This window comes from Engystomops pustulosus, chromosome 3, assembly GCF_040894005.1.
Source record: "Engystomops pustulosus chromosome 3, aEngPut4.maternal, whole genome shotgun sequence".
NCBI classification, from domain to species: domain Eukaryota; kingdom Metazoa; phylum Chordata; class Amphibia; order Anura; family Leptodactylidae; genus Engystomops; species Engystomops pustulosus.
Window position 1 is genome coordinate 44546082 of NC_092413.1, and position 20146 is coordinate 44566227.

Genomic DNA, 20146 nt, shown 5'->3' on the forward strand with positions numbered 1-20146 from the left:
TTTTCTAAATGGAGCTAAGCACGGATAGTCTTTCGTAGTCTCTGAAGACCTCTTGTCCATGTCCAATAATGTGAATTATATGGCAAAATGAATATACTACCTTGGTTGATCTGTCATTTAAAAGGTCAGCTCTTCTTGTACTGAATATCCAGTAATTGATTATTGAGTTTCCATTGCCCGTTCCCTGTTATTTCTATCGGATTTTGTGCTGTTGACCCTGGAGTTTTGATTTGAGAGCAGCTATGTGAGACCCAGCTGTTCGGCTGCACGCGCTGGTAATGTGGTCATTTGTGTTACAGGCTTGAGAATTTCGCACAGAAATCACGAACTCTCGTCTTACTTGATAGAGAAAAGTGACTTCAGCTTTATATAAGGCTTTTCAGACAAAATGAGAAAATGGATCACATTCAGCCATTGATTGCTCCTAGCCATCTACCGTCTGTCTTCTCGGTTTTCCAGATGCTCAAACTGAGTCAAAAATACTGTGCAATGTTCATGAGTAAATTGAACTGGCTTCTTAGAATTCTATATGTATCTTCTTGAGATATCTTCACTGTATTTTTTTAGTTTGAGCAGAGAAATTTGAAAAACGCTTAACCTGTGGTTGGCAAGGAAGTCAGTGACTTAAAGGGGTTGTCCACCTTTAAGCACATTCCAGCTTGTAATTGATATTATTTGTATAATGAAAAAGTTATTACACTTTCCAATATATTTTCTGCATTCTTCATGGTTTCTAAGATCCCTGCTTGCTGTCATGCAACAGGAAGCTACATCATTTACTTCCTGTAGATAAATGCTGGTCCATGGTCCTGTGACGTCACACAGGTGCAAGGTTCGTTATAGCACACCGTGTAATCAGAGCTGTGTGATGCTAACAAGCCATACACTTGTGTGATATCACATGCCCCTGGACTGGTATTTATCTACAGGTAAGTAAACGATGAAGCTTCCAATAGAAAGACGGCAAGCTGAGATCTAGAAAACCATGAGGAATTTTAGCAGAAAGTATATTGTAAAATTTAATAACTTTTTATTGCACAAACAATATTAATTGTTTGCTATAATGTCCTTTAAAGTGGATAACCCCTTTAAACTTATGGCATATGAGAAATACATCTTTAAGACCCTAGCACCATTATTTTTGCAAAGCCAAATTTTTTCAAAAGTACTAGAGGATCAACAGAGGGATACTAATAACTTATAGCTATTAGGTAGGTTCTTTAGAATCAACATGGATCTAACCAACTTGTAATTTGCAGTCTAATCAACAATTTCTCTCCAGCTATAAGATGAAATGCTAGAAGATGAAATTCTACATAGTTTTCAAAAAATTGTTTCTTGTAAAAGTTTTTTTTTACAAATTAGGAAGTATGCCTGGATCTCCTTGAAACTTAGGAAGTCTATGTAATCAATTTCGTAGCACAATTTGGTTTTTTAGGAGTCAAAGTATCATAACGCAACCTCCCTGTTTATCTGTACCAAAAATAATCATTGGTTACTTTCCAATCTCTACTTAAAAAGAAACAAAAGAAAAGTAGGTTATATTGAGGTGAGTGTTTGTTTGTTTTTTTTCTTAGTTTAAAACATCATTTGTATATTAAAAACTACAGCACTTTAACATACAGCCCCCCATGCCTATTGGTATTGGTTTCTAGACCTTTATTTTTCAAGGGAGAACATTTAAGTTGTGTTGTGTCAGGATAAGTGCACCTTTGGGGGCAACTGTTTTGTTTGCTTTTGTTATTATTGCATTGTGTCTATTATGGACAATTTTTTTTAAAGGGGTTGTTCCCAATTTAGAAATTATCGGTGAGGATTCAACTGCTAGAACACCTCACTGATCACAAGAACGGGACCCCATGGAAAGCATTCTCAACCTGCAGCTCCATCAATTAGTGAGAACAGGATCCCTATTCTCGTGATCAGTGAGGATCCTTGCAGTCTGACCCACACCGATCACCTTGATATCCCTTATCTCGTGAATAGGGGACAGTTTCTAAACTTGGGACAACACATTTAAGTTTTTGATTGCTTGTCTCTTGTAGATTCGTAGACTTATTGCTGGCTTCTTTTTTCCGGCAAAGAAAACAAAGAAGCAGCCTTGCATCAGAAGTAAGTGTTCTACGAAGTTGTTACTAATGGACAATTTAAGCAGGAAATCGTAAAAACCATAAATTGTCTCATATCACTGTTTCTAAAAACTCAGGAGCAAACGGATAAAAGTTGGACACTGGGACCTCAGGCGGATTATCTTGAGGGGTTTCTCTGCATAGAGAACAGACGCGCATGTAGTACGTGTGAGACGAAGCATCTACAGGAGACAGAGTAATGTTTTTAATGAAAAACATTAAAGAAAACAATTGCAATGCGGTAATAAAACTGACCCTGAAAACGTACGTTGTCTTATTTTGGGGAGGAGGGGGCAGAGGTTGCAGATCGGTCCTTCATTATTAGAGTTAATTTGCCACTGCTGGATATAAAACATTCCCTCACATTATCGCAATTTCTTAATTGCACCAGCTAATGGCTTATTATTGTTGGCAATGTTTTTTTATGAGTAAATAGGACTTGAAGATGTTCCCTCTTTTAACATCAATCTTTTTATGTCATGTTTTTGGCTGCTCTTGACTTGAGTGAAAGGTTGCCATGCATTACAGGGAGGTCATGTAAGGTTCACTTTTGTGCTTTAGTGGTTTTTCTTTCTTTTTTTTTCCTTTTATGACATTTCAGAAGCACAAGGCATGGCCACTTGTACTAAAAGCGGATCCTAAGTTTTTATGAGCAACAACATTATTGTAACCTGTTGGTCAGTATCCTAAATGAGTGCATCCCCCACCACCATACACACAGATATGGAATGCCATTTACTTTACTTACCATGGGGGGGGGGGGTGTCACAATAGCACATGTACAAGGCACAAGAAGCACAAGGCATGGCCACTTGTACTAAAAGCGAAGCCTAAGTTTCTATAAGCAACTACATTATTGTAACCTGTTGGTCAGTATCCTAAATGAGTCCATCCCCCACTACCTACACAGATATGGAATGCCATTTACTTTACTTGCCATGGGGGGGGGGGGTCACAATATTGGCATAACTGATATAGTAAAACTTTTAAAAAAAATTTTTAAGTTTTTATATCTAATGCCAAGATTGTGGTGGGATGCTGAATTTAGACATACATATGTAGGTCGGTCTGTTTCTGCACACTCATCAGACATCAGCATAGTCCCTGGTATTAGCAGAAAGCGGGGCCTTAGTTGTGCTTTTCTTAGATAGACCGGTAGACATTGTTCCTTAGAAGGATCTCTCCATGTTGCCTTATGGGGTCTTCTGGTGATATGTTGTTATCCAAAAAAATTTTCTGATGATGGGAGAAACGTAGCAGGTTTTATTAAAAAGAAAAGATGACCCCAACCTACCCTTGGTGTCCTCCCCCCTGCAGCAGCTTTTTCTCCATTGCTTCATGTTCATTGTGCACTTAACTACTGATCCAAACCCTGGTCGCTTCTGAATAAAGGGCAGCTGACTACCAGGTATTAGCTCATTCACATATGGATGAACTGCAGCCTGCCCACTCTACAAGTATGTTTTTATTTTTATTTTAATCAAGCCTGAATCAGAAAACCCCCCAAATTTCTGGACAACAGGGCCGTAATACAATCGTGACCTAATTTGTTCCACAGGGAAGCAGGGACTCCTTGCATCATATATCAAATAAAGCTTGCAGTCCCGTTCCTGGTATAATGTTTGGTCTATGAAATCTGGACACAAATGGTCCTGGATTCACAGCGCAAGCAGGTTTCTGTGTTTTTAGCTTTAGAAGGAATCGAGCATTTTAAGTGGCCATTTTCTGTTTACACCTTTGGCTACTTTATTTCTTTTTCTAAAGATATTATATGTGGGAGTTGGTCGCTGCCTTGTGCAAATGGTAACCGCAATTGCGTGACTTAAGTTTCTTACACTCCATAAAATTCCCCTAAAACTTTTTGGACTTTATCGACAGCTTCCTTCTTATATCAGGGTATTATATTTCATACTTGATGCAAGTCATGCATATAACCGCACAGATTTAAGCATCTAGGTTACATAACTGATGTTCTAGGAACCTTCAGACTTATTTGTCTGTATTGCTTTTAATCTGGACTAAAAGTGGCTAATCTTACCTGTGAAAAATGTAAAATGTTAATATTATGATTACTGTTTGAATACTGATAGAATCTAGATTGCGTATAATATTACGGTATAGGGAGCTTTACAGATTTTTTGGTATGTTAACAGCAATTTTTTGAGATCAGTATCTGATCATAGAGGCCCAACAACTGGTCCGTAATGCAGTCGACCCTTTAGTTTACCTGCAAGTCTATTACTATACAGGATATGGAGCCGATTACTTCATCCACTCCATAGTGGCAATGGCTCGAGCGGAGTTTGAGGTAACATCACATGTCTGTAATATATCCTTCCAGCACCGGCCATTGTTTAGTGATGGCCCAGCAGCGGTATTGAACAGCTGATTGGTGCATAGGACTGGCATTGGCCCCCATGGTCAAATATTGATGACCTATTCTGAGTATAGGCCGTCCAAACACATTTTGTGTGAATACACCATTTTTCCATGTATTCAAAATGACCAATATCCATCTTATAGACACATGGTTGACCCTTCTAATAGCTCCAACAGCTGCATGGAGAACAATAAAATTATCCAGACAGGCTGCTTCTTCTAAAATTAAATGTCACTTCTCTGTGGCTCTTCATTTTGACCCGGAGAAAAAGACATGTAGAGATCTAATTCTTACCAATTAATTTACCTGCAGCTCATATAATATACCCAACTATGTTTTACTGCCTTTTTTTCTGGTCCTGTAGCTGACAGACCCCCATGCCTGCAGTTCTCCTCTTTACAATAAGTTCAAAGTCATGGTTCTATAGGACCCAGCATAGAGGCATTTTAAAACAATGCTGCTCTTTCAGCCTTAAAAGTGACTCATCTGAGGCAAAAAGTGACTCTTAACTCATTTGCATGTGACTTTGGAAGTTATTTTTTTCTACTAACATAATTTCACATAAAAGGGAATATTTTGTATTGTACCTGAGGGGGGTGGTTGTTTAGTGGGGTAAAAGCCGGTGACAGGTTCCCTTTAATTTAAGGAAATTCCTTTGTCTCTGATCCTTTTGGGTATCCTTTAGGTGTTCCTGCTTTTTTGACTCTCCTAAGGTTTATCTGATTTATTTTTTTGCATTAAAATGCTAAGCAAAACCTAGCACACCAAAAGTGGAATTATGATCTCAAATGAACCCCATGTCATTAGCTGAAGCTCTCCCCTTTCTATACTTCAGACAGCTGTTCTGAATTGTAAGGTGGTTGTCTGGGTTTATTTTTAAAAAAATCTAGAAGTGGCTTGGTGGGGTGGGGCAGAAAAAAACCCCAAACACTTGCCTTCTCCCGGTGGCTTGTGCGCTGTCCATCGGTGCCGTTCCCTTGTTTGCTTACAGGCACACTTGGCACTGACAGCTTCCACCCGCCTGGCACGCCTACCTGTACCCTCTCTTTCTCCACCTAATACACATTGAAACTAATAAACTTGCACAACCCCTTTTATTATTGGTTAAGGTAATTATCCCAAATTTCTGCATCATTTCCATCATACATATTTTAGATTTTCCTTATAGTATAGGGAGCTTTTTAATATCTTTTGGCTATTGCTTAGCCAGTATGACAATCTCCTGTACTGTGTCTTAGACTCTCCTATGTAAGTTAATGGAATGTCAGGTAATTGATAATCTTCATTCATTCCCTTTTAAATACCCTCCTTTTGAAATATTGGAGTGCGGCTTTGTTATGCGCTTCTTCCAGCCTCCATGCCATAGTTTACCTTCCAATAAAAGAAAATAATTTGCCTCTTTTATTTCTCCCGACCCTTGTTGTCGAGGTATCTGTATCATCTAACAGGTGTGTATTAGAATAAATTAGCATTTGGCAATTAATGTTGTTTCTTCCTTCAGTCATCTCCCCCCTGTCATCATTGTGTTCTGATGTGTTGGAGAATATTCCATTTTCACATGTAAATGATTGTTATAAAATAGAGAAAGTGGAATGTTAATGTTGCACTCTTCTCTACAAAGTTGGGGATGAGGAGGGGGGGTTAGAATGATGAGGAATAATGAAGTCGAAATAAACCGCTTTTGAAGCTTTTTTTTCCCCTAAAGAAACATTTTCATTTAGTTTATTATTGTCATTGAGCTTAGAATTCCTTTGACTGCACACGGATGAATGACTACCTCAAACACACAAAAGTTCCCCTTCTTCATAGTGCCGCATTCAGCCACACTGCTCCGCTAACCCCCATTGATAAATTATGCTGCTTTTTTCTCTCTCTCTCTTCCTTTTTTTTTTTTTTTTTTTAAAGAGGAAAAATCTTGGAGTGGCAGATGCTGTGGAGGATTGGAACAATATTTAGCTAAGCAGCTTATGAAAGAAGCAGTTGTTTTGTATGACACTATTACAATATGGGATACATGTGCTTCCTCTAACTTGACTTACATGATTTGGGACTATAATTAGGTATCTATCGGTCTATCGGTATCCTCTCTCTATCCTGTATCCTCTCTCTATCCTGTATCCTCTCTCTATCCTGTATCCTCTCTCTATCCACTCACACACTGTATACGTTATGTAACCAGACTAACTTATCACAGTCTTCTGCCGTGAAGCAAGAAATAACTTCTTATAAATCTCTGCAGCATCTTTTGTCTCTTCTCTTTCTCCTTCTGCTTGCTGCAGGGGACATCTCTCCTAACCCAGGTCCACCTTCTGCTTTTTTTAACCCTTCACACAGAAACCCTGCTAACCTTATAAAGATTCAGTGTATCCCCTCTTCTCCTCCTCCACCCGTAACCCCTTTTAAATGTGCCCTATGGAACGCCCGCTCTGTGTGTAATAAACTAGAATCAGTTCATGACCTCTTTCTTTCTAAGTCTTTTGACATGCTTGCCATTACGGAAACATGGATCCAGCAGGATGACTCCGCCTCCGTTGCAGCATTGTCTTATGGCGGTTTACACTTTTCGCACTGTTCCAGACCAGAGAATAGGCAGGGAGGTGGGGTAGGCATACTCCTCTCTCCACAATGCACTTTCCAGGTCATTCCTCCTGTACCTTCCCTTACTTTCCCATCTTTTGAGGTCCACACCCTCAGACTTTTCCGCCCATTCTCTCTTCGTGTGGCTGTAGTATACCGTCCTCCTGGCTCACCCTATCAGTTTCTTGACCACTTTGCCTCTTGGCTCTCTCACTTTTTATCCTGTGACATTCCAACCATCATCATGGGAGACTTCAACATCCCTGTTAACACTCCCATTTCCCCTCCTGCCTCTCAGCTCTTAGCACTAACTACTTCTCTAGGTCTTTCACAACTCTGCGATTCCCCCACTCATAGTGAGGGAAACATCCTCGATTTGGTCTTCTCTCGACCATCTTCAATATCTGATTTTACCAATTCCTCCTTTCCACTTTCAGACCATAATCTCCTTTCTTTTACTCTCAATAATCCTTCTCATTCTCAGAAGCCTTCCACCCATCACTCATACCGGAACCCACGTGCAATAGATACTCATCAACTCACAGAAAACTTACAGTCTGCACTGTCCCCCATCTCCTCTTTCACCTGTCCAAACCTGGCTACTAACCACTATAATCACACTGTCAGAAGCGCCCTAGATGAGATGGCACCACTCACTATCCGAAATTTTCAACACACACGCAGGCAACCTTGGCACACTGAACAAACTCGTTTCCTTCGGCAGTGCTCCAGGATTGCTGAGCGTCTGTGGAGAAAATCGCGCACATCTGCAGACTTTCTACACTTCAAATTTATGCTAAAAACTTATAACTCTGCCCTTCACCTTGCTAAACAGGTCTATTTTACTAATCTCATATCTTCTCTCTCTAACAACCCCAAAAGGCTCTTTGATACCCTTCACTCCTTACTAACACCAAAGGTGCAGCCACCTGTCACAGACCTTGGGGCTGAAGATCTGGCCGCCTATTTTAAGGATAAAATTGATTGTATCCGCCAGGAAATAATTGCTCAATCCACTTACCCCTCCAATCCCCTTCCCTCCCATATCTTCTCTTGTTCACTCTCTTCCTTTGAGCCAGTCACAGAGGAAGAAGTGTCCCGGCTCCTTTCCTCTGCTCGCCCTACTACCTGCATCAGTGACCCCATCCCCTCACATCTGGTACAGTCTCTCTCCCCAGCAGTCACTTCTCACCTAACTAAAATTTTCAATCTCTCTCTCTCTTCTGGTGTCGTCCCCTCTTCTTTCAAGCATGCTATTGTTACCCCTTTACTAAAGAAACCTTCACTGGACCCATCCAATGCTACTAACTACCGACCAGTTTCTAACCTCCCTTTCATCTCCAAACTCCTGGAACGCTTGGTTTATTCTCGACTAACCCGCTATCTCTCAGCTAACTCCCTCCTTGACCCCCTACAATCTGGTTTCCGCTCTATGTATTCCACTGAAACTGCTCTTTCTAAAGTCTCCAATGATCTCCTCACTGCAAAATCCAAAGGTGACTATTCTCTCCTCATTCTCCTGGATCTATCGGCAGCGTTCGATACTGTGGACCACCAGCTCCTCCTTAGGATGCTTCACTCCATTGGCCTAAAGGACACTGCACTCTCCTGGTTTTCTTCCTATCTCTCTGACCGCACTTTCAGTGTCTCCTTTTCTGGATCTTTCTCTTCTCATCTTCCTCTCAGTGTCGGGGTTCCTCAGGGATCAGTCCTAGGTCCTCTTCTCTTCTCTCTCTATACTGCCCCCATTGGACAAACCATCAGCAGATTTGGTTTCCAGTATCATCTTTATGCTGATGACACCCAGCTGTATACTTCTGCACGTAACATCACCCCTGCCTTAATCCAGAACACTAGTGACTGTCTCTCTGCTGTCTCTAACATCATGTCCTCTCTCTTCTTGAAACTTAATCTTTCTAAGACTGAACTTCTTGTCTTTCCACCATCTACTAACCTAACCACCCCTGATCTCTCCATCTCGGTCTGTGGGATCACTATAGCACCGAGGCAGCAGGCCCGCTGTCTTGGGGTTGTGCTGGACTCTGACCTCTCTTTTTCACCATATATTCAATCTATTGCTCGCTCTTGCCGGATGCATCTCAGAAACATCTCCAGAATCCGGCCGTTTCTGACATTTGAAACTTCTAAAATGCTAATTGTTGCACTTATTCACTCTCGACTAGACTACTGTAACTCCCTACTAATTGGTCTTCCACTCTCTAAACTCTCTCCTCTTCAATCTATTCTTAATGCAGCAGCCAGGCTCGTCTTTCAGGCCAAACGCTACACGGATGCCTCCAGTTTGTGCCAATCACTGCACTGGCTGCCTGTCTCCTTCCGTATTCACTTTAAAATAATAACCCTCATCCACAAATCTCTGAATAATGCTGCACCTCCCTATCTCTCTTCTCTCATCTCAGTCTATCGCCCTTCCCGTGCTCTTCGATCTGCCAGTGACATTAGATTAATCTCTACCTTAATTCGAACCTCCCATGCACGTCTCCAGGACTTCTCCCGAGTTGCACCAATTCTCTGGAATGCCCTTCCCCAGACTCTGAGACTAATACCCACCCTCCAAAGCTTCAAACGTGCTCTTAAAACCCATCTCTTTAGGCAAGCCTATCACACTCGCTAACTGCATGAAATGTCACCTCTCCCTTTACTAATCCATCCTATGTACTATCCTATCTGTTATCGGGCAAACAGCAGATATATACCAAACTCCAGGCTTCTCTGCAGTCTTTTTCACCTAGGACCCTGTAAATAAGATGGCGGCTGATGGCTGGTTCAAGCAGCAACATCGTTGTTTAGTAAATTATTTATTAAATTATTTTATATTGTTCCCTTATAAAGAATGGCTGGACCATTATACAACCTCTTGTGTCACCCCCTCATCCTCATAGTCTGTAAGCTCTTGTGAGCAGGGCCCTCACTCCTATTGTTCCATATGACTGTTTGTTCTTTGTAGTGTAATATAGTTGTATATGTCCCCTATGATTTGTAAAGCGCTACGTAATTTGATGGCGCTATATAAATAAAGATTATTATTATTATTATTATTATTATCCTGTATCCTCTCTCTATCCTGTATCCTCTCTCTATCCTGTATCCTCTCTCTATCCTGTATCCTCTCTCTATCCTGTATCCTCTCTCTATCCTGTATCCTCTCTCTATCCTGTATCCTCTCTCTATCCTGTATCCTCTCTCTATCCTGTATCCTCTCTCTATCCTGTATCCTCTCTCTATCCTGTATCCTCTCTCTATCCTGTATCCTCTCTCTATCCTGTATCCTCTCTCTATCCTGTATCCTCTCTCTATCCTGTATCCTCTCTCTATCCTGTATCCTCTCTCCAAGGTTCTGCATAAACACCCTTGTGGATATTCAAGGAACGAGAGGCAGTACAGGGGGAAATAATTGTATGTGCTTTTTCTTGACTACCTGATGTGGGACTCTATCTCTTATCTATCTATTTATCTCTTACTATCTGTATATCTATTTATCACTATATTTCACCTAATATCTAGTGTACCTATTTTATCTCTACCTCTAATATTAATAGTTTTGTCTATCTGGTCATTACATGTATATATAGATGCATTTCATCTCCTACTCCTATCAATCATTTATGTATCCATTTGATATTGAATTGCCTATTTAATATTTGTGTCTAATTTATTTACCTATTTTATGCTTATGCGCAAATATCTTATTTATCTGTTTATGCGCATAATATCTTATTTATTTATCTGTTTATGCCCACAATGTCTTATTTATCTGTCAGACATCTATCTTTTTTTTATCTATGCAGATATGTCGACATTATCCAGTAGGTTAGTCTGAACTTGTTTAATACAGTTAAGTTTAATATAATTTGTTGCTGATCCTTTATGAGCTTTGCTGTTACATTGCTTGAAATTGAGTTTTCTTTGAAACATTCTCTCCTTATCTCTTTTCTTACGACATGAACTTGAGCCCGTGCTCGGCGCAGCATCTGTTTCAGCACTGTGGACAGCTCTTGGTTTAGTAGTGTGCTTTACAGTATATTGTAGTGTATTTTGTACAATATATATGCATTCAGTTTTGTTTTGTGTTTTCTCCCCATATAGTGTGAAATATATAAAGAAATCCAATAAACAGACAACATAGATAAATAAATATTATAGATAATTTACAGACAGACAGTCATAGAGCTGTTTACAGACGTATATAATGGAGATGTAGATAGACCTATAACAGGTATAAATCTTCTTAATTGTGACATTGTTTTTCATAAGCAGTTCTTAAAGGTTTACATCTTAAAACTGGACCCTTGACTTCAAAATGAATGAGTGACCATCGTATTGTAGAAAGATGACAGGCCCACAGAGGTCCGCAGGCTCAGGTGGCAGTGTGACATAAGTTTAGCTCAGCTCTTTCAGTAATTTGTCACGCAGTAGCCTGCCCCTGCTGTTCCAGCACGTGCCAGCTTAGTGTCAGAGTGCTTGCCCGCCAGACGGCCACTCAAGCCTTGTATCCTGCTGTTTACGGGACCAGAGGCTTGCTGTGGCAGTGTGCAGCATGAAGCCCTGGCAACAGCCAAGCGCTGAGCAGAATAAGCACGCTTGTAATGAGTTGTGAATGGCATCATTCGTTCCCCTTAGAAAAAGGGTTTGGGCGTGTGTCTCCTCTCCAAGCAAGTTTGGAAGCTAATTCATTAACTAGGAGTTCAGCCAGTAATGACCACAGCAGCAACACCACTTTGATAATTTGTAGTCACATAAAATTGCCCAGACAAGAGGCCGTGTGCCGCGAGCAGTTACTTGTCACTCAGCTTCTTCTACTGGCTTTTGACATTATTTCGGCTGTGTATAATTAGGCTTACATCATCTACCCTATTGGGCACCAATATCGTTTTTAATTTGCTCCTAAAGCATGTAATGTAGTTAAGTCTAGATTAAAATGAAAATTATTTGCCAAAATTAACAAAGAAAAAAGAAAGTTAGAATTTTGTTATGCCTGACCATTACCAAATAATTGACGTTATGAATATGTATTGAAAATGTATTTGACAGTAAAGTTTTACAAATTTGATACCTGCAACATCATGATGAATGTTTTTTATTAAGATGCACTTTTATATGCACTTAAATTATTGCTAGTTTTATTTTTGACTTTTGTTCATTTTATTCCAATATTAAACATAACTTTGTCAAATATTCATCTAAACTGTTTAGCCACTATTGTGTTCTGCAGCTTTGAATTTTCCTAAATTTATCCTTAACTTGGCCACACCAGCTATGAGGAGAGGGCTCTGTACCTTGAAGCAATAATTCAGAACCACAGAGAAGTGATGACTTTTGAGGACTTCGCTGCTCAAGTGTTCTCTCCAACTCCCAGTTACTCTCTGGTAGGCTTGGGTGAGTATCCCTATATGTCGATTTTTATATTTATTGTTGGAAATTATTTTGGTTAAAAAAAAAATTCCCAACTTTCCAGCTGCAGAGTTTGAAGCTGCAGTACCGGTTACAACCCATTAAGGTGGACGGCGCTCTTTTTGATTAAAAAAAAAATTCCCAGGCAACCCATTTCAGGGAAGACATTTCAGGGTCTGTTCAGTGTACACAAGGAAAGAAAACTTTTATCTTTTTGGGTGGAGTTCTAGTTACTAGCAGTAAGAGTTTCTTCTCCGAGACAACACATCGGTTAATTCACAAAAAAAAAGATAAGACACGTGCCAACCCTATCCCAATGTCTAACATTGTTTGACAGATTTAGTGTATCATTAACATGTTTGACTACAGTGCGCATTCATGTGGACTATAGCCTGCTCTAGAGTAACAAGGTATAAAGCTATACAGGCTTTTCTCAGATTGAAAAATATCTGACTTTCTGTTTATTTATCCGTTGGTTTGGATTCTGAGCTGAAGGGAGAGGACAGATTGGCCATCACAGTAGAAGTCGTTTCTGCTAATGCTAAAAAGGGATTACACTACCCAGACACCAAGGTCAGGGATTAATAAAACAAAAATTCTGGGGTGATGTGCCCACAGGATAACTATAAGGTCTTATTGTTGCTGGAATCAGCCAGGAACACAATTGTGCTCAGTGTTTTATATGTCGCCCTTGGTTTCATAGTTTTCAGATTTTAATGGAACTGCAGGTCATTCCAGTTACAATTGGAGACTAGCAGTATTCCCTTGTGTGAGGCCTCCTGCTGGCTCTATTAAGTACCTAGCTTTTTCTCCGCTGCTTTGTACGCGTTTATGGCCATGTCTTTATATTGCAGACCGAGTTATTTATTGCTGCTGACCTGCTACATGGGCTTTGAATGCCTCTGTATTCTCTTGTATTCAGGGAAGTGCACATACAACTTGGGTTATTATACTGGAGTACATTACCTATAAGCTTAAATGTATGAACCCTGAGACATATTTATATAATTAACTACTCATTTTAGGCAGGTAATATTTAGGCTATATAGTATAAATACAGCCTTACTCTTCCCTGCCACAGTGCCAGTCACGATGCCCACATATAATGATATCCACCATCATATTGACAGATGTACATTCCTCACCTTTCCCAGGGCTTACCTGGCAGCAGATGTATGGGGAGGCAGGAGTTAATGGCTTTAGGTTCCCCGAAAAGACCATATTCCATATATTTATTGTGCCATATGTTCAAGGTTTTGTTTTCAAAGCTCAGGGCCTTTTTCCATCCAAAAAAAAACTTGTACCTTAACATACCATAGTGACAAGTATTTTTTTTTTTATTTTTTTTACCCTCCACCAACTAACAAAACTTACATGATAAATAATCATAATCTTAATTTTTATAGCCCAATCATATGCCTCAGCGCTTTACGAATCGTAGGGGACATATTCAAATATAATATTATATTACAAAGTACAAAGAGTCATATGAAACAATAGGAGTGGGGGCCCTGCTCCACAAGAGCTTACAGTCTATGAGGATGAGGGGGGAAATGCAATCAAAGGAAATGTACCATCAAAGTCTTGCCTGATAAACCAGGGACACTTATTCATATATCCAGGCACTATGACTGTGGTAATCTACTTATATTTGTTATCCATGGCCCCTTCCTTCTAAAATTAACTTTTTAAATTAGGCCTGTAAGCCAGAAGGGCTCTGGGAGGATTTACAGGAGCTTCTCCGTGCTGCAGTTTAACAGGCTGTTACACTGTGCAGGAACACTTCCCCCTGCCACTGTGCGAGATTACCGAAAACAGAGGGAAGTGCTGAAAAGGAGCTTCACAGGTTGTTACACTGTCTCCCCTTTCCCTCTTCTCCTTCAGAACTTCCCCCACCTTGTGCCTGCTGTAATCTCACACAATGTGGGGAGGGGGAGTTCTCCTGCACACTGTAACAGCCTGTGAAGCTGAATCTTGAAGGGTCACCAAGAAACACCCAAAAGTCTTCTGACTCATTAGCATAATTTGATAGGTTTATTTTAGTAGGAAAGAGGCCATGGATATGAACTAGAAGATTACCAAAGTCATGGTGTCTGGATCTACAAGTGTCCCTGGTTTATCGTTTTGATAGAATTCTGTTCCAGGATTTGGCGTAAGAGTAGACACTTAATAAGATGTGCAAAGTACAACTAGATAGTCTTATACTATGACAGATTTATTATTCAGCATCAGACTCTTGTATGAATCTTGCGCAGCACAACTCGGCATTTTCTTGCCTTACAACACTTTCCATAAATTTGCCCCATTATTGATAAACATTTGCCAAAGGCCAAGTTCACACCTACACAGATTCCTTTAGAAATCATGGAAGAAAGCGTCTTACATGCAAAACACTTTCATCCAATATAATAATATACACCTTCATCCATTGAACTCTCGTGAACAACACCAAACGAGGTCCACGTTTTTTTTGTGTTCCAATAGACATGGAGAGACTGTGCCGCAAGACATAAAAAAATAGGACATTTTCTATTCTATTGTGTTGCAGTGTCACGGCCAGTTCGCGGTGTGGTGTGAAATACAGCTTATTATGTGGGTAGTCGTATTTTCCATAAAAGTCAACTAGGTCGGGTTGCAGTGACCGTTTTTACATTCTAAAAAATGATCCTATGGATGAGGCCTAACTTGATCAAATCAAGAAATCTACATTTCTTTAATAAAAGTCTATGTTCACATTCCCTGCAAACTTTGTTTTCACTTATATTTTTTACTACTTTGTTTTGGCCAATTTTGTCTTTTTTTCTTCTTTAATCCTATCAAAGCAATTAGGTTATTGGCGAAGAAAAAACTAAAAGCTTTTTTATATCTTATGTCCATTATTTAGCATTTAATAATTCTGTAGAATTTTAGACTTTCCTTTCAAGCAAAAAAAAAAAAAAAAACATACTGCATGTAAACTGAAGGCTCAGTTTGCATCATAAAACGATCTGCGTTAAAAAAAAAAAAAAGCTTATGCGTTAAAAAATTGCTGAGTAAAATTTTGAAGAAAAAGTTTTTAGTTTTTTTTTTTAATATAATTTAACACAGGCGCTCCCCTACTTAAGAACACCTGACTTACAGACGACCCCTAGTTACAAACGGTCCTCTGTATGTTGGTAATTTACTGTACTTTACCCATAGGCTGAAATAAACACCCATAACAGTTATCAAAGATGTCTACAGTTAAGATTTATTGTTAATCCTGGTTCTGATGACAACACAACGTTTTTAAATTCAATTGTCACAGAGACCAAAAAATATTTGACTCGGGTTACAATTATAAAATATACAGTTCCGACTTATATACAAATTCAACTTAAGAAGAAGCCTGTATATTTCTGTTATCTGATATACAGTAATATTAGACTCCTCTTTCCTGATTCTTTGATGTAGTTCTTATTTTTGTATTGTTCCTCAGCACCATTCGTATCCAGCATTACAAGAAGAAAGTTTGTGTGTGATACTCGGTGAGCTGTATGTAAGCAGGTTATGCAGGGTGAAGGGCAGGAGGAGTATACAGTGTAGTAAATTGTAGCCCTCACACCAGATCATTGTCTTCATAGGCAGGAAGCTTTGATGGCATGCTTGTCATATTTCGGGAACGGGCAGGCTACAGTCTGTTCACTTTAAATTAAATTCATCTGCACGGATACATGTCCGTCATTAGGAGCATAAAAAAAAACCTTCAGTTTAATTAATAACTGCGCTTCTAGACATCTTGCTTTCCTAATCTCCCATTTGGCACAGTTCATAAATATCTCTGATCAAAAAACTGCAGTAGTGAAGAAAAGAAATTAAATTCGGTTAAATAAATCGTACAGAGAATCAACCATGCGTCACTGTCCAACATCGCTGGCCTCCGTCCTTGTGCCTTTCTCGAGCTTTGTTCAGAGATAAGAGCTGTGTGCATACACTTGTATTGGTCGCCAGTAGCAGCAGGCAGAAGGCTTTGGAGATAAGCAAGCTGGCAGAAGTAAAGGGAACCGATGCTATTTACATAATCGTACCCTGCTTCCTGGAGAGGCGTCAAGAAACATTGGGATGGCCTCTATTTATCTTTGTTGAACTGGAATACTAAGCAACATTGGGAAAAGCGCCGAAGTTAAGGCTTTTCATTAGCGCTCATTCTCTTTATCCCCCTCTCCTTTATTTAATAGAAGTGGGACAGGTGCAAACTAATTTTTTTGTTCTTTTTTGTTTTGTTTTGAACTTTCTGCCAAATTTTTAGCAACTCAAATTCATAAAAGAAAAACTTCCATAATTAGCTGGTATGACGGACTGAGATGTTCTCTGCTCAAAAATTTTCCCAAACTCTTTATTTTCAGGAGAAAATGTTTGTGTTAAGAATGTTTTACATGAAGGGGCGATTCATTAGAACAATACATCTCATATAGATATCTTTACATGCCCAACATAAATCACAAGACTATTTTTATGTCCGTTTAAACATGGAAATATTAATAAAAGTTAACTTTTTCCATAACACATTTTTTTTCCTGAAAGTTTCATTCATCGTTTAGTGATTCATTAGATGGAATTTTGGTCAAAATCTTGGCCTTTAATCAAACATTTTGGTTTTGAAAGGTGAAATGTCTCTGTGCCCCTGTTCACACATTACATTCTGGCCTGTCCAGTTAGCATCTATTTTTATAGAAAACAGTTGTTTACATGACAATGGGGGGCATTTATTAAGCCTCCTGGCCTGTTTTCTAACATTATCAGTAGTTGCAACTTTTCATATGTTTTTTGTCCACAACTTTCTTTGAAAATGGGGTAGACTGCGAGGAGACCGTAAAACCAGTGGAAACTTCATCTGAAATCTTTTTTTTTAATTCTGGGCTGCAAACCCACCTGAAGGGCTAATTAAATCCGGCGTGCATACACTGGTGGGGGAGTATGTTAAGATTCCCCCCCCCCAATTGACATTTTTATTTACTTTCTATAAAATTTTTACAAACAAAAGTTTTTACTTCAATTAAGTTTGACTTCGCCTTATACACTGTGGAAATGATACGTTGGGTAGTGTGATGTAGACTTTTGGTGAGTGTGATCACAAAACAAGACCCCTACACTTGGATTTCTGTACAATCTAAATTCAGGGTTATCATTGCTGTCTCCCCCATACTTTGGATAACTATACTCTTATGTCATTTGGAGATGGTTTTTACTTTGTGCCCATTTTTGTCTGTAATCCACCTTCAGTTGGACTTTCAATTTAGGTCCAGTTCTTCAAATCAGAGATAAAATCAGGCAATGCTGATAATGATCTCCAGTCCACACCTGGTTTTGGCTCACAATAACTGGTGCAAATAACTGAAGACCAGTGGCGTAACTAGAAGCTGATGGGCCCCAGTGCAAAGTCTGTGCCAGGCCCACGACCATAGTTTAAAGTAATAGTCTTCTCCTATGGGATGTAAACTGACCATTAGAAATTTATTGATACTACTACTTTATGTTTTCAAACTGATCCGTGGTCCGCTGAAAAAAAGTTGTAGAGCCCATCCTATTTTTCTATTTCTTCAGATTTGTGGATCTCGTATGACAGTAGAAGTCTGATGGGCAGATGGTCTACCTTCTAGCTAATGCTAAAGTTTTTTTTTATCAGTGTGAAAAAAAGAATTAAAATACAGATGCTAAACCGATGTGAAAAAAAGGATGCAGCTACAAAACTGATCCGTTTTTAATGTGAAATATTAATATTTTACCATTTTTTTTCTTATTAGTGAACTATGTTAGCTTGGTCCATAATCCCCCTTTCCTAACCTTCAAACATTGTCCAACTTAGGAGTAAAATTCATGTGTGTGAGCAGCTTGTACGCTGAGGAAGACGTTACATCACTAATTCAACAAATTGCTACTAGAGGTTTGCAAGCTGTTTGTGGTCTTATGTATTTGCTCTTTCTAGGCTGAGTGTTGGTGCTTCCGCACAATGCACATGATCATTATGTGGAGGGAAGTAGATGGAACCTCCAAAGGGTTAATTACATGGGGACTGCCGACCACTGAGAGGACTGATCTAATCACTGCTGCCTCCATGTACATCTGTTCACTATGAGGTCATTCTGCATGCTAATGATTTGCGATATAAAGAGTAGGGATGCGTCTTGTACAAAGAGATGGAAACTCTACTACTTACCTGTTAATCAGAGTCTGTGTGTACCTTTATCGCATCAGTGTTGTTGTTTTTTTTTTTAATATTTATAAATGATGTATATATATATTTTCCTATTCCATGCCTTCTTTTATTGTGATCACATAATCCATTATCATGTTAATTCAGGACTGCAGCAGAATTGGTCACATATGGGCGAAAAAATGTATCCTATAGTTCACACAAGCACTTTTTTTTTTGGTACTATAGGCCTTTTAAATCATAGCCCAAGGCATCTAGCCCTCAGTCAAATGGTTATACTAATTGACTCAATTAGGTAGGTTCTTGTCACTTTTCAATACATATTAGATAAAACACATTCTTGGCTCTATTATGGGACATTAGCATAATTATATGTATGTATAAACATGTTTGTAGGGTCATATAGTTGACAATTTGCATATCTTTGCTAGGTGGGTGTTTTTTTTTTTATTTCCTATGTCAATGGGGTTAGTAAGTGTTGAATCCCTAATGAATATGTTGTTCTATATTTATTTTATGTAATTAGAGAGATGAATTATATTTTCATTACCGCAATCTAACCAAGAATAATTATTTTGGCCTCAAGTCCTTATGTGTATGGTAAAATCAGAAGAAAAATTACAGTTTGCGATGAAAATGTTCACACTTGTTTTACATACAGTATATAATACATTCTTTACCCATTTTATTATAGAATAATTATGCTTTGATAATTTAATTAACATAACAGTGCAATGTGTCCCCAGTGCCACATGGGTTTTTGGCATGTTCTAACCTCCATTCAGTTACTCTATGGACAGGGAAACCCACCAACAACCATATTTGGAGCCCAAGGTAGATCATCCTTCATGGAGCCCAATTCCTTCAGTGTTATGTGTTCTTCCAGATCTGCTGAGGCAAGTCTCACTAGTTATTTGGATATATTTGGACATCAAATCGATGCCGGGCTGCTATATATATATATATATATATATATATATATATATATATATATATATATATCAGCCCGGCAGCGATTTGATGCCACACATGTGTGGCACCGTTCTGCTCCATATACCGTTTTCTATGGAGGGGTCACCTCCTCCTCCTCTCCAGCGCACAGCGGGCATATCACAGTGTAAATGGACCCTAAGGGTGAATTAACACGATCGTTGGGGGACGTATATACATTCCCCATAGGCCAGGAATGGGCACCCGGTGTGGTACAGTGCAGCACACGTGCGACCCGATGGTCATTAGAGCCTGAATTTCCAGGTTAATTTTTGACGTTCTGCTATGCGCTTCTTTAACTGATTATATTTCTGGAAAAACTTTACATATCAAAACAATTTTTACTTTGTTTTTTTGTGACATGTGAGACTTTAACTTGATAGTTTTATTAATTGACTACAAATGTTTTCCGATTAAAGTTTTTTTTTAATAAGTAGTAACTTCTACCAAAATATGTTATAAATATGCACAGCATTATTCCATGAC

General features: G+C 39.1%; 1 protein-coding gene across 6 annotated transcripts in view; it reads left to right on the forward strand.

Moving 5' to 3' along the window:
* RALGAPA2 (Ral GTPase activating protein catalytic subunit alpha 2) overlaps positions 1-20146 on the forward strand; it is a 188562-nt gene that overhangs the window by 148461 nt on the left and 19955 nt on the right. For all 6 annotated transcript variants that reach the window (XM_072140620.1, XM_072140621.1, XM_072140622.1 and 3 more), the window contains one exon: positions 12362-12483. In XM_072140620.1, coding sequence (XP_071996721.1) covers positions 12362-12483 — 122 coding nt within the window. The remainder of the gene's footprint in view (positions 1-12361; positions 12484-20146) is intronic.